This window comes from Ceratotherium simum, chromosome 1, assembly GCF_057802395.1.
Source record: "Ceratotherium simum simum isolate JZ-2026a chromosome 1, ASM5780239v1, whole genome shotgun sequence".
Classification (NCBI taxonomy): domain Eukaryota; kingdom Metazoa; phylum Chordata; class Mammalia; order Perissodactyla; family Rhinocerotidae; genus Ceratotherium; species Ceratotherium simum.
Genome location: NC_141900.1, coordinates 47,892,400 through 47,908,359, shown reverse-complemented (window position 1 = coordinate 47,908,359; position 15,960 = coordinate 47,892,400). Strand labels below are relative to the sequence as shown.

The following is a 15,960-nucleotide window of genomic DNA, read 5'->3' as shown; positions in this document are numbered from 1 at the left end:
GCGTCCTGTTATAGTGTGGGATTCTTAGTTTCTTTTTAAAGAAAATAAACAGGGTGCTTAGGCCCAGAACCGCTTATTGCAAGAGGGTGAAATGAACATACAACTGTTTTTACATGTGCAACTAAGATTTGAAATTAAATGAAACAGTTTAAGGATGCATATTTGGATCTTTCCTTGAGGGTGTGTATGTTTCATGAATGTGAACAAGAGAGGGAAGGTAAATATTATTTATTTTTTAAAAGTACATATGTATATAATTGAGTATATATTTTTAGGTTTAGAATATTTTTATAGAATTTTTTTACACTTGAAGAATTTCTATACTTAAGTGAGTTAACTATTTAATAGTTTAGAGGAAAAAAGAGACTTTTTATTTCATAAAATATTTTTACCTAACATGAATAACTTAATTGAAACCTTTTCAAGGAATTTTTGTCAGATTAAATAAATGATTATTGTTTTTAGCATGTGTGTGTGTATGAATTTTCTAGTTAATTGTTTCTAATATAGTCTGGAAAATTTTACAAAGATAGATATGCAAAAATACATGTGAAAAACAAAACACAACTGAAAGAATGACAAGGATGTGTCATGGTGATTTATTTACTATTCTCTTAAGTTTAGAAAAGCATCTTTGAGCTCTCCATTCTGGTGAGCCTTCTTTTCAGTGTGTGGGCCCCCACAGTTCACTGCTTCATACACATGTTTTTGTTATTCTTAGCATTAAGAAATAAAACCACCCACTTTGTTTGACACTGGAAATATTATACTGAATCCTGGGCCTGATATCTATTTACTACCTATGTCATATTGAGCATGATTTGTTACCTCTTTTGTCCTCAGTTTCCTCATTTATAAAAAGGGGCAAATAATTCCCATCCTTTTGTGTTTTTGTAGGGATTAAATATGATTATGTTTGTAAAGTTACTAATATAGTATTAGAAGTCCAGGCAATAATAAAGGACTTTATCTTGACTTCTAGATATTTCCTCAAAGATTGCTAGTCCTTGAATGAGATGCCATAATTATTTCTAATATTTACAAATATACTTTTTGGAGCTAGAGGATAAGATAAAGTAAGAGAGAGATTCTTATGTTAAAACAATTTTTTTGTGCCAGGCCAACAAGATACTGTACTGTTACGCTGTTTCTGACATAGTGAAACAATCATACTGAAATTCTTACTAGTATTATTCATGTTCACAGCAAGCAGAATAAATCATCTGAATATTGTGGTGATCCAAGGAGAGATGAAAGTGAGGGGACAAAGCAATCTGTGATGTATTTGTTTCAAATCATGTAGATTCCAGAAAGGGAACAATTGAGTATTGAAGCTCCATATTAAAACTTTGACCTTTTCAGAATTTTTTTGTGGCCTGTTTTGGAAGCTAATGGAATCTTTTCTCATATTTTCTTTCCTATTTCCTAATGGTCAGAGTACAATAATATCTAATAAATAGTCAAAGTTACAATTGTGCTTATGTTTCCTATCACTTCAACATTATTTTTAACTTGAACTTAATAAAAACCTTCACAAGCTTTGTAACACTTGTAAAATTGTGAGCCTACTAGATCATATAAGCTAATTCTGTTTGAATCTGGTCATTATTTATATAAGATACTGTCCCCCAAAAAACCCAGGTGCTTACAAGAGAAGTTTGTGATTTTGTAGGTAAAATTCTATACTGTTACTTCATGTTATGTAGTCTTTAAGTTTTAAAAGCATCTGAATGCAGATAAGTGCAATACTTTTTTTTTTTAAGATTTTGTAAACACTATGCTAGGCATATAAACACTAACATAGGTCTCTTTCTGTCTTCCAAGTCAATCAGCAGTAGGTTCAGTACATCTGAGCTGTGGTAGAAGAGATATCTCTGCAGATTTTATGTTATCTATATTCACAATTTATTAAAAATCCTAATCAGAAAGATCTCATCTAAGTGTAAATGAGGCAATACTAAATTCATCACTCTCTTCTTAAGTTTCAGCCAAGTCCAACTTTCCTGCCTTCTTTATGTGCAGTTCAGTGGCAATGGTAAACTCACGTAGAGCTTTTGCGACTGACAACAAACAGGTTTCATAAAACGACTTTTTTGCCATCACACCTGTGAATTCAGACATACTAACATTGGGCCTTATTTTAGAGTTAATTACTTTTAGGTTTGTTCTATAATAGAGAGATCATATGGTTATAAAAACATTTTTGCCCATTAGTATCCTTTTCAGAAAACTTTATAAAATACAGTTTTCTCGGGGCCGGCCTGGTGGCGCAAGTGGTTAAGTGTGCGCGCTTCGCTGTGGCAGCCCGGGGTTCGCAGGTTCGGATCCCAGGCGCGCGCTGACGCACCGCTTGGCAAGCCATGCTGTGGCAGCGTTCCATATAAAGTGGAGGAAGATGGGCACGGATGTTAGCCCAGCGCCAGTCTTCCTCAGCAAAAAAGAGGAGGATTGGCAGATGTTAGCACAGGGCTGATCTTCCTCGCAAAAAAAAAATATATATATATATATATATATATATATATATATATAGTTTTCTCTATTAGCTACACAAAATCTATTCATGTGGCAAGTAGAAATGCAGAGTCAGAGGATGCTACGATAGGATGTATGTGAATGCATTTGCATTTAAATACATCTTAATAAAGCTCATGTTATTTATGCACTCTAGAAAACCTTTGGATTTTAAGCATCAAACTGTGAATTTGCCAAGAAATGAGAAGAAACAAATAAAACAGTAAAGTACGAAGCTTAAGACAAATAAAACTTGGGCAAAATCTGTCATAATGCTCACTTTCTTGAATGAGATTGGTGTCATTAGTTCTAGGTACAATTCAATTTTTCTTTAAATAATAGATACATGTTTTTGAAAAACTTCTTTAAACTCATGTATACATTGAAATACACACACACACACACGCGCGTGTGCGCATTTTTCACCAAGTACCTGATAATTTTGGGTGTATGTCCACATACACATTTTCGCCCTGGACGTTTAACGTGCTAAGTTTCCCACCATCATCAATGTACACACACAAGTTTAGGTGGATTTGATTTTGTCACATCACCTCCTCAAAGAATTAGTGAAGTGTACAGTCAATCCGTATTTGCATTGCACACTCATATGAAAGCAAAATCACATTAAAATACAACATTGAACTTAAACCTATTTTACTGGGATTTCTCATTTACTCTCAGAGACTTGAATGCTTAATTAAGTTACATTTATTATTGCTACAGGAATTTACAGTCTGAAATATTTCCAAGTTAGTATAGTATTTGATAACAAACAAATTACAGGGATGTTTCAGAAAATCGTGGCAAATATTTTCTGATCTGGCCGGATGTGGCTTCTAGAAACTTTAGGCAAACCATGCCCTGAAGGGGAACCTTCATTCTGTACTACTGGGCAGCCAACATGCAAATCAGGGCAGTACCTAGCGGTGTTATATATGTGCAAATTCAAAACTGCACTGTGTGGTCGGACCTCTGGTAAAGCTTCCCAAATCAGTATTATGTTTCCTAATATAGCTTGAAAGTGCAAGTCAAGAGAGAAACCAACTTTTTAGTTTCATACCTGCATATGTTAATTTAAAGGGAATTTTACCGGTGTTCCTACAGGTGAAGACTAATCAAATCAGGTAGTTTGGGGTGTTAGTTTGCTGTTCTTAACTTCTTTCCCCTACATTGACTAGTGCATTAAAATGACAACAGCGCTTTGCTGCTTTGAATTTTTGCAGGATATTAGATGAGCTTTCATCACCACGAACTCACCTGTGACAAATTATAGGCAGTTTAGTTTCTGCAAGCCGATTTGGCCCAGTACTAATGTCATGTTGTAGAGCTCTTTGGTCCATGTTTCAAAATAATAAAAAAATCTTTTATCTTAAATTAAATTTACATAATTCAATTTACACATTAAATGTAAAACTTTTTAAACCAAAGTCATTTAGCACCAAATATCAGAGGCTAATACTGTAAAAAGAGGCTCAAGAGAGGTACCTCCAAATATTTTGAAAATATAATGGAGATTCTCACGTAAACCTTATAAATCATAAATTTCTAATGAGTTTTAAATCAATATATTTTAAATAGCATAGGTTAATGGGGAGCTTTGTGAAGAATATTACTGAATAAAGACTCCTAAGCAACAAATCAACCACCTCAATAGATACGTGATTTAAGAACAGCTATAAAGATACAACAGTAATTTTGATACCTAATTATTTCTAGTTTTAAGTACCGTGGTTCACTCAGTTTAAATACTTGTGAGGTTCACTTAAAAATAAATTCTGTTGGGGGCCGGCCCCGTCGCTTAGCAGTTAAGTGCGCGAGCTCTGTACTGGCAGCCCGGGTTCGGATCCCAGGTGCGCACTGACGCACCGCTTCTCCGGCCATGCTGAGGCCGTGTCCCACATACAGCAACTAGAAGGATGTGCAGCTGTGACATACCACTATCTACTGGGGCTTTGGGGAAAAAAAGGAGGAGGATTGGCAATAGATGTTAGCTCAGAGCCGGTGTTCCTCAGCGAAAAGAGGAGGATTGGCATGGATGTTAGCTCAGGGCTGATCTTCCTCACACACACACAAAAATAATAAATACATAAATAAATAAATTCTGTTATTAATAATAAGTGCCATATATTGAATCCTCACTGTTTGCAGATACTGGGCAAAATGTTGCAGATAACTTACCCCAAGGTCCACCCAACAGCCCTTTGAAGGTTGTCACCATTATTATTCCCGTTTTACAGATGTGAAGGTTGAGAGTTACAGATGTTAAATAACTAACAAAATATCATGCTCCCAAAATTATCAGAACTGAGATTCAAACCAGGTCAAAGTTAGATGACATGGTGCACGTTTGTAATCACTGTGCTGTACTAATGATCCTAAGATTTTAATCTCTGGACACATAATAAACAGTATAAATATGCTCTCATCTTAACATTTGTGCCTACGTTAGTTTACAGCTTATTATTATTGCTGGATTTTGTAAGTTTTATTCCATGAAAAAACCTAAGTGAATACATATGCAGTGCCTCCATTCCCTGCCACAAAACCTCTGTCTTTGAAGTCACTGCTTAGCTAGTTTGGATCTCAGCTGAGCATTTAGCAAAAGTTAAAATGCAATGCCAAACTTCATTGGTTGGATTTTTTATTAGATAAGGTAGAAATGAAAGCAGCAGGCAATTTAATTAGCAGTAATTTTTCTGGGCAAGTCATTACTTTGATGAACTTCAGAGCAATGTTTATGGCTCCTAATTAACCATGTTAGTCATTTGATTGAATAATCACTTTGGAAATGTTTCTACAATTTGATTAGAGTCTGACCCACTCTGATAGTCATAAATTAACTGATATCGCTTTAGGATAACATGACTTTAGTTACTTTAGGGGAATAAACTCCTCTTAGCCATATTTTTTCATGCTTCTCTGGACTATATAAAGGACACCGATTTTAAAGATAGACTGGATTTAAACAAGGCTAGACAAGTGTCTCAATTTCAAGAGCTAGATGTTAATTTTATTTACTCTGGGGTGTAATAAATAGTATTAAGAACTGGTGAAAACACAATTATATTCTCGTATACATATTTTTTTTCTAAATTGCTGTTCAGTGTTTTTTGTTTTTTTTTTTTGATCACAAGTTGGGCCTTTGGAAATGTAGTAGAGGTTCTGGCTTTAGCCTAATTATAAGTCACTAATTTATCATGAATTTTAAATCAGTATACTTTAAATATCATAGATTAATAAATAGAATTTATGAAGAATATTACAGAGTAAGTACAACAGGAAACAACAAATCAGCCAGTTCAATAGATACATGAGTATTAGTGAAATTATCCTTTAAATCCTATCTTTGATGTCAAATGTCTAGTTTTCCAGGATTGTGCTTGTTTTGCATTATGTTAGAGCACTTCTATCAGATGTTCCTTCAGCTTTGAATAGCGGGTTTCTCAGAATTGTTTACATTTCCTCTCTTCCTTTTTTTCTCCTCGCCCTGGGGAGGAAAGACTACATTTAGTCACACTTACATGTAATAGAATTTCACCTATATGTTTTCGTCTAGTTGCCTCCAGAGCCAGCCAGCTGTTTTTACAGCCACACTCCAGCTGGGCAGCAGTCAGTAAAAGTATTTTGTGGCAGGGTGTCAACATTGGTACAACAAAATGCTCACCTCCAGGCAGCTGCTGAGCTGATGCCAGAGTCATTAACACTGTTCCTTCCAGGCCCAGCTGCTTTGAGGGACCTTAGGCCTGGCAATAAATCAAAATAACATTAAAAATTAATTTGAAGTACCATTGGTTAAAAAATTAGGATAAAATGGATTGCTTATTATTTGGTAACCCAGAAGATCAACTACATTGCAACCCCGTCATAAATGCTGATATAGGAAACAAGGTTAACTCTGCCTTTTGTAGGGTCAGAATTGTATACTACATAATACTTTATATAAAGAAGGCATGGTATAACAAAATGTCTGATAATGAGTTTTACACTGCTTTCAACTTGTAAGCTATTGATTCCTACATACTTTTAAATGTTATTGCTCTTATGGATTGCCCTTAAGATTTTTGACTCAAACCACATCAGATAAACTTTGTTCTGTGAAAAGATGTCTCATATTTTGATTGACATTCATCACCAGGCAAACTTTTAAAAAATCTGATAGACTTTAAACATGGAACATTCCAGACCAAGAAAGAATCACATCTGGGCCAAATAAATAGTGCTAATTATCTATTATAGCATGAAAGTTTATAGATGGATAGTTAAGAAGAAATAAGGGTCTGTAAATTCCAATTCATTTAAATGTTCCTTATTACTTGTTCAGAAGTTATGTGTTTTCTACAAGTGGTGGAAAGGAGGACATATTCTTATATTAAATAGCACACTTGTCATGTATAGTTTATAAATTTATTTTTGTATGTGTTGTTTAAAAAACTTTGATAATACCTATAGAAGATAGAGTTAACTTAATCATATATTTATACATTCCTATAGAACCCGTATATGTTATATGCAAAGTTGGGCCCAGGTTTATGGGACCTAAAACTTATAAAATTTGGGGAAACTTCTGAAAGAAAAAGAAAATTAAACAGCACATACAAAATTAGGTACAGGGCCTCAGAAAGGACTCTTGCAAGTGGTGGTTCCTGAAATGGAAACTTCGTTGGCTTCCCCAGGAATCAACCTCTGGTTATGTGAGTGAACTTCTGTATTCAGAATCAAAGAACTTAGGACTGTAATAGACTTTGGATAACATCTGACCCAACCGTTTATTTTATATAAACTGAAACACAAAGTGACTTAGCTGAAGTCATGTAGCTTCATTAGTAAATGAAGGACTTGAATTTTAGTCTTTTGTCTCCTGATCCATATTTCTTTCCTTTTCTCCATATCTAAGCTGCTAACCATATTAAATACACAGCCATCACTATGACTCAAGTTTAACCATTAACCAAATTTATTTTCTCAGTGATGAGTTAACTTGGCCACATAGGCAAGGCCTCACTCTTAGGGTAATAACAGTGTTTGCTATAAAATTGTTGCATTTATGTTTTATAGCCTCACTGGTTTTGAATATGATCTGTGTGTTTAACAAAAGGAAAAGCCAGTCATGCTTTTCCCGAGGGGGGAAAAGTAGCAATCACCTTAAAATGTTGAACTAACTTTAAGAGATGTAGCGATTTTGTCTTTTCCTAGTAATTTTTATCCAGTTTTCCTGAAATAAACTATGAATGAGTCTTTTGTTGATCTTTGCTTTGAATGCCGTGGGATATAAAAATTCATTCCATAAATGTCTTGAAACGTATTTTAACTCATGACACTGTTTCAGGGACACTATCACGTTCATGTGGGGTTGCAGATAGAGCCAATCTTTAGAGGTTGATGTGGGTAAAACTTTGAATTCACATGCCTGTTCGAGAGTAGCAGTGTTCATCATGATATGCTTCTCATTCTTCCATTTCTTGTGTAGGCCCTGCCTGAAATGTTAACTATGTGTTGACAAGTTCGCCTCATGGAGACTTGTGTCAGTTTCCCTTCCTTTCCTATCTGCACTCTGTCCATTGAGAAACAGCACATTTTCATCCCCAGACTTCTCTTTGACCGGTGTTATTTCTTCTTTCAGAAGTGCCTAGCTGCCACTCCATTTACATGAGGCAAGAAGGCTTCCTGGCTCATCCCAGCAGAACAGAAGTTAAGTTTTCCATTATTAAAATTCCTTGTAAATACCTGTCAAAATAATCAGGCATCTCAAGGATGCAGCCACTTAATCATTATATTTTATGGGAAAAAATCACTTATATTTCCTAAACCATTATTTTAAAACTTTATTTTTTTAAAGCGAAAGGAAGATTTTCAGGTCATGCATCTTGTATTTGGTTGTTAACATGAGTCATGTGCATATAAACAGCTGAAAAGTGGATTTCTGTGTTCTTTTTTGCCAACAACCACATCCTTTTGAAATAGAACATGTGCTTTATAGATTACCCCCACCTTACTCCTCTCTACTGAAAAGTATCTTCGAGGAATTTTCAGTTTTGCTTTACAGACCTAAGTCATTGTTTTGAAATAAAACAAAGTAGATTTAAATATGTTTTCCTTTAAATATCCTGGATTTTACATTTTTGGACAAGTTATTGTTAAGAATGGGAATTTCACATAAGAGGCCTAGAGAAGGAGTTGTTATTGTGGATGTGTTTATGGTAACCGTGATCAGAAAGCTTTGATCTAATGGACTTTGAAACCTGCAAAGTAACAAATAAAAATGATTTCATCTGGATATAATCCCCATTAAAGTATTTCTGGAAGGATGTGCATGGTTCTTGATGTAAACATTCTATGCATCCTCAGTAAGATGAAATAGATGTATCCTTCTACGTTAGATCTAATATTGGTTGTTTTGTATAAAGGATAATAATAGAAGTAAATCCCTGTGTGCACAGGATAGTATAATGAGCTGATAAATCGAAAATATTCAAGACCAAAAATTTTGCACAAATACAATGTAATTATTGTTCCTGTTGTTGTTAATGTTATGTACCCACTACAGAGAACAATACATTTGAGAAATAAAACTGTGACTAAACTGTATGAAATTTCTCCCTGGTGATTAAAGATAACAACAATTAAATGAAGGCCCACAGTCAAGGATATTGGGGAGAGAAAATGATTGTAAAAAGTTGTTGATTTATTTTGCATTTTTATTGTGGACTTAGTTATGTTACAGCCAAAAGGAAAGTTTTCAAAAAAATTTTTTTAAACTGCATTGGGGGCCGGCCCCGTGGCTTAGCGGTTAAGTGCGTGCTCTCCGCTGCCGGCGGCCCGGGTTCGGATCCCGGGTGCGCACCGAGGCACCACTCCTCCAGCCATGCTGAGGCCGCATCCCACATACAGCAACTAGAAGGATGTGCAGCTATGACAGACAACTATGTACTGGGGCTTTGGGGGAAAAATAAATAAATAAAATCTTTAAACTGCATTGGATGGGCCGGCCCGGTGGCGCAAGCGGTTAAGTGCGCGTGCTCCGCTGCGGCGGTCCGGGGTTCGCTGGTTCGGATCCCGGGCGCGCACCGACGCACTGCTTGGCAAGCCATGCTATGGCGGCGTCCCATATAAAGTGGAGGAAGATGGGCACAGATGTTAGCCCAGGGCCGTCTTCCTCAGCAAAAAAAGAGGAGGATTGGCGGATGTTAGCACAGGGCTGATCTCCTCACCAAAAAAAAAAAAAAAAAAAAAAAAAAAAAAATAAACTGCATTGGCTATTGAAGATGAAAACATGAGGTTAGCCTAGCTAACTATTTCTCCAGGGAAGTAAAGGAGTAAACCAAATCTGTTTCAGTTCATCAGGGCAATAATGCAAGGTAAATATCAGTAATTCACTTTGATTTCCCTCTAGTTTCATTGAATAACAAAACTTGGAAGAAAATGGAAAAGGAGAGAATATGTTATGAATCCTAGGTTGCCAGTGTTTATGTGAGTTCTATGCTTGGATTACTAATAATGGAAATAGCTAACTCTCATATATCACTGTGTGCTAGGCACTATTCTTAACTTGCGTATTATAAGTCATTTAATCCTCACCACAATCCTATACGGTAGGCGGTTTATTATCATTCTTGTTTTATAGATGAGGATGCTGAGGCACAGAGGTTAAATAATGTGTCCAAGGTCACAGAGCTGAAAAGTGGCAGAGTCCTTTTCTACCCCAGTTTTTGTATTAATGGTTATATTTTAAATTGTCTGTGAGCTTCATTTCTATCATGAATAAACATATCCCATTTCCCCCCACAGGCTGTATGTTTGAAAAGGGCCCCAGGCAGTTTTATGATGACACCTGCGTTGTCCCAGAGAAATTCGATGGTAGGTTTTTGATTTGTGCTTCAAGGTTTGATTTTTGTAAGAGGGAGTGGAGAGATCACCCTCGCCTCTCCTGAAAATGGTCAACATCCCTACTTAAAGATTTCTATGCACATCGTTTATGATGCACTCAACTCTCGCTAAACTCTACCTCTTATAAATTCTCTCTTTCCTTCCCCCATTAAGAAGCTTTTTTCTTTTGTCCTATGAGAGATCCCATTTTTAGAGCTATAACCAGATAGCTGAGCTTTGTGTAGAGTAAGAGGGGCCTTTCCATTGCTGTGCTGAGCACATGCAGCTTGTTGTTCAAGATTTATTGAAAGCTGATCCCATAATTAACAAAGCAGAACAGAAAGCATGCTACTGTGGATGCACAGATGACTAATGCAGACTCTTTCCTTTTATTGTTCGTGAAAAGATGCATTATGGAATACAGGAACAACATAGCTGCCCATTGAGTTAGTGATTGTTAGTCCTTTTTTTTTTTTTTTTTTCCTGGAAGATGTTCATTACTAATGTGGCATTACTTTGTAATTGCTTAAAATGGAGTTAGAAAAGCATTACCTTTTTAATATCACTTGATCTTACAGTGAAAAGGTCCCAGATGTTAGAAAAGGGTGTCAAGTTAGATAGAATCTTCTTTTCTTGACAAGGATGGCAAAAGTCGGCATCTACGAGGAAGCTTGGGTAACAAGTGCACAGTTATTGGACGTAGTGGTTCTTCAGAGTGGTCTTGCTAGTTCCTGCTTTGATTGTTTAAAAGGAAACGAGCAGGGGCCCTCTGATTAGCTGATTGCACAAACCTTGGGGATCATGGCTGTAATGACTTGGTAGCTCTCAAAAGTTTTTAATTGTCATTATTTAAACAGCAAAGTGCATGCTCAGATTGATTCTCAATCTCTAGTTGCTTGAAGACTACATACTCTGTTCTGGAGGTTTTTTGCTACTCTTCTCAGAAGGGATGGTAAATCTTGGGAAGATCTGAGTCTTCAGCCTTCCTTTAAATTGCTAAATTCATTCAAGGTCACAGGATTAAACTCCAGTAGGGGTCAGTTTTTTGGCCTTATTCTACAATAGATGTTAGTTTTAAGCTTTGCGTTTCAGAGGTGTGATCTGTGTTATTTAGCACCATTAGCAGAGCGTCATGATTCTAAAATACAGTCTTTTCTCTTGAGACAAGGTATAAAGCCTTTGCTTCTTAGAATGACCTTCATCAGTTTCTTTCCTTCTTAGTGAGTTTAACATTTTAAGAAATCTTGATAGTCAGTATGGGCATATAGGGAGGAAAAATAGTTCAAAAGTATAGACAAGATTGTGATATAAAGTAACAGGCCAAGTCACACTAATGTTTAAGGAAGCTAGCTGTATTGAATTTATTCCCTTTGACTTTTAAATATTCCTCAATTTTATACTAAGAAAGTGTTTTTTGGAAGATAGTATTAGTCTTACATTTTGTGAGGCAGAGAGAACAAGAAGAAAAACCAAGGGTTCTTTTTTCATTGTTTAAGGCCAGCATGATCAGTCACATTTATAGGCAGAAGCAATCTAGAGATGATAAAATATGACAGTGTTTCACTCTTTCTGCAAATTGCTCAGTTACCCCCGTGAAAAAATTTGTAAATCTCAGAAGGAAAAACTGAGAGAAATAAAACTGTCATTAAAATCAATATGAAGAGACACTTTTATATTATCTAGCTTAGACCAAAACAACATAATAATTTTTAGCAGCTGTTGACTGAATTTGGTGTAGGTTTTAAAGTGGTGTTCTTTCTGTAATTATTTTAAGAGGTCTGTTTCTGTCTACTGACCAAAGGAAAGTTTTAAAAAGCTTGTGATTTGGTCTGTTTTATACTTCAAACTTAGTGTGAATAGATCAGCTTGAATATATTCTGTCCGGATTGTTTCTTTAATGGAGAAGAGAAATTCATGCATTAACAATGATATGCTTGCAGGGCCCTAGACATTCAATCCCCAATGTGACCACTTCCACATATTTTTGAGACGGTTGGCTGGAGACAGAAGTAAATAATCAGTAGACATGAAACTGAGGTTTTATTTTTTTTTTTTGTAAAACCAAGATACCTGACCAGATTTAAACCAGAAGATTGCAACACTAACACCTTTATAGCTGTCATCTACTCAATAGATTTTTACACTATGTATGTAACTAAGTAAATGTAACACAAACTTTTCTTGCTTAAAAATATAAATTTATAGAAAGCTCTGGTGTATACATTTTTAAATTGGACTTTTAGAAAAAGAATAGAAAACTAAATTCAAGTGAGTGAAATGCAAACAAAAGATGAAGAAAAATGAGAGAATTTTCATTTGCTCCCAGTTGAGGAAGTGGTAGTGCCAATATGAAGGTGTGGAGGAAAGGCAGGATGATGGTAATCCAATGCGCCCTGAATTACCCATGAGATTTTCCTAATTTATATAAAGTGCAGATTACTTAACTCAGAGTTTAAGATGCTATTAAGTTTGCTTTGAAATATTTGCATTAAAATTTGCAATAGTTTGTCACATACAGGTCAATGAAGTATTTACAAATTGTAGTTTGCAGAATTTAATTTGTACAAATAGAATGCCCAGAGCTTAAAATTGATTGCTCCCTCTTCAGTGTTGCTTCGAGCAGTGAGTAATGACATTAAAAATAAAAGCAAAGAAATCTGATTAGATGCTATGGTTTTTAAAGAAATGAACGAAAAAAAGATAGTTATACAAAATTTTTATGAGTAAATGACATCTGTGGATTTATTCTGCACCTGTGTGCGTTTATTTTGACCCTTATATGTTATATATAGTTGTCTGCAAGTTTGTACAGATTCCTGGTTTACATTCAACCCTTTAACTATTTTAAATCCATATTTAATGGTAACATTATATTTCATAGAAACTCATAAAGTAGTTGTGGTTTAACCATTTTAGTGATTGATTTAATGTAAATTTTATGTAAATATCATAAGATTGCTAATAATAGAAACTTTAAAATTTTCAACTTAGGGGACATCAAACAAGAGCCAGGAATGTATCGGGAAGGACCCACATACCAGCGGCGGGGATCACTTCAACTCTGGCAGTTTTTGGTAGCTCTTCTGGACGACCCTTCGAATTCTCATTTCATTGCCTGGACTGGGCGAGGCATGGAGTTTAAACTGATTGAGCCTGAAGAGGTGGGTATAGTAGATTGTAGTTAGGAAAACCAGGTATAATATAAAGAAACATATATTTGATGAATATGCCAAAAACGTATTTTTTAAATTTTAAAACCTTAGGGAAACCTTCTGAATTAGGTGGGCAAGAAAAAGCATGTGTACATTTAAAATAAAAAATGAATATATTGCATGCTTGTTGAATGCTATCCTACGGAATTGATGTTGAAAGAAATCAGCCAGAGCATCATTATTCAAGAATGCAGGGCTTGGGAAATCTCTAAAGGAGCATCTGAGTTGGAGCAGGAGGGCAGGTTGTTTTGTGGTCTTTGAGCGAGAGAAGAGAGATGTCTGCCAAAGTTCAACTAGTTTTGGGTATGGAGGAATTGTTCTTGAGAATTAGCGGTTATTATTTGGACAATCTTGATTTTGTCAAGGGGGTTAGAGAGGAGCATTTAGAGACTAAAGTCATGTCCAAGAGGGGCTGGGGGAGAAACAGCTGTGGGGGATAAAGGCATGCAAGGGCCATAGTGGAAAATTCTCACTCCTTAAGTATTTCTTAGGAGACATGGACCTGGTAGGAACATTGTTTTCCTTTGATTGTTGGTGACATCTGTTTCAAGTCAGCTGGGCTGTGTATACTCCCTTAGAAGGTAGGGATAAAATTTAAAATGTTGCTAAGAAATTACCAAAATGAGAGGACTCTGGATAGATACAATATTGGTAAATGGAACACAGTTTCAACTAACTATTCAACTATCTTAGCGCCCCCTGGCCCTCATGCGCATACAAATGGAATATTTCCTGAAGAACTTCTCAGTTCAATTTTATTCTTCCCAGGACTACCTTTAGGCTTAACGCTACTATTATTATTACAGCATAACCCACCAATAGCATTTAGGACCTCTATGGAAAGGTGACTTTTATATGAAATGTTTGTGTCTTATTAAAGATGCTTTCTCTGCTACTATTAAAATTAGCTTTAATTTTCATTAGCCAAGAAAGCTATGGAAGACTTTTAGCTAACATGTGTATTACTGATCATATTGGCTATAGGATCTAAACACCTCAGGAAGGTCAAAAAATTCAGTAAGATATCCAGCTATTTTTAAACCCAAAGTGATTAGTTTCATATAGATGGACATCTACAACCTAAGCTAATGGGCCTATACATCTTAAATTTTCTGCCCTATGAAACCATGTATTCAATTATAACCAGATAACATGCTCTAATTTGATATCCAGAAGATAAGGGCACGTTACTTATTAAGATTTAAGAGATTATCTGATTCAAATGTGTATGAAAAGAATATGAAATAAGAGGAGCTGTTTAGCGCAATTCAATCTACTCCAGGTTGTGTCAATACGCTAGTCACACTAGTGTATTGGGGTTAGCTTTGCATCTCGCTTGCCCAACACCAAACACACACACCAGAGGGCTCAATGTCAGAATTTGAAAGTATCCATTATCTAGTGTGGGCTAAATGCTTGGGTGTTTGAATTTTGTAGTGTGTCTAAAACTTAATTTGCCTGTCAAAGGAAATTCGTTTTTATATAGATGTACTTAAATGATGTAAGTGAGAGAACCACAAAAATGTGAAGCGCTAACAAATTGAGACTAGAAATGCTCAACGTCAAGTAATTTGAAAGCCCTTTAACATGATGGGAATGTGTGATTTTCACCTCGTGAAAGATGTTAATAATCGCTGTAAGAGTTGGTTCATGCGAGAACTGAGTACATTCAACAGGAATTTATATCAAACAGTTATTTGCCTCTACCTGTGATTAAAAGAAAGTGAGCAGAAACAGAATTTTTTATTTCTGCCATACATTTGTTAAGACGGGGAAACTACTGAATTATGTCAGTAATTATTGATCCATTCAGAAGAGTAAAAATTCTTATGCAAGGGATTAATTTCTTTATATAGCAATTATTGAGTTTTATGATGATCAAGTTTGAATAAGTAGAAGACTGGACCAGATGACCATTAAGTTCCATCAGATTTTGAATTTCTTTGATTTTTAAATGCAAGGAAGAAATATGATTATATCTGTTCCAAATCACAAACTAACATATAGGCACCTTTTTGTAGCAGACTCATAAAGTAAAAAAGGGCTGGGTAAATCAGAGTCAGTATACCATTTCTAAATAGTAACTAACTCAATGGTAGTTGTGCAGTAAGCACTAAATATCTCCTAAGGCCTTTGCTCGAAATGAAACATCTCATTTCTGATTGCTGCATTGCTCAGTGTTGCGGTTGCTTCCATCAGGCAACGACTGTGCTGTTTATGTTTAAATTTCTTCTTTGGAAAGTGTTTGTGCAATTTTTTTAGCCTCTGTGGCCCACGCTCACCCTCTTTCTTCTTCTACACAGCAGATCTTTGGGGATCTATGTCAGCACGGCTCATAAAAGGTGGCTCTGAAGCCATCCTTATTGGAATT

At 35.6% G+C, this 15,960-nt stretch overlaps 1 protein-coding gene across 5 annotated transcripts in view; it reads left to right on the top strand.

The window, feature by feature from the left end:
- The window catches only part of ETV1 (ETS variant transcription factor 1), a 93,015-nt gene that overhangs the window by 66,138 nt on the left and 10,917 nt on the right, over window positions 1-15,960 (top strand). For all 5 annotated transcript variants that reach the window (XM_087427090.1, XM_014788213.2, XM_087427211.1 and 2 more), the window contains 3 exons: window positions 8,135-8,203; window positions 10,300-10,368; window positions 13,369-13,538. In XM_087427090.1, coding sequence (XP_087283216.1) covers window positions 8,135-8,203; window positions 10,300-10,368; window positions 13,369-13,538 — 308 coding nt within the window. The remainder of the gene's footprint in view (window positions 1-8,134; window positions 8,204-10,299; window positions 10,369-13,368; window positions 13,539-15,960) is intronic.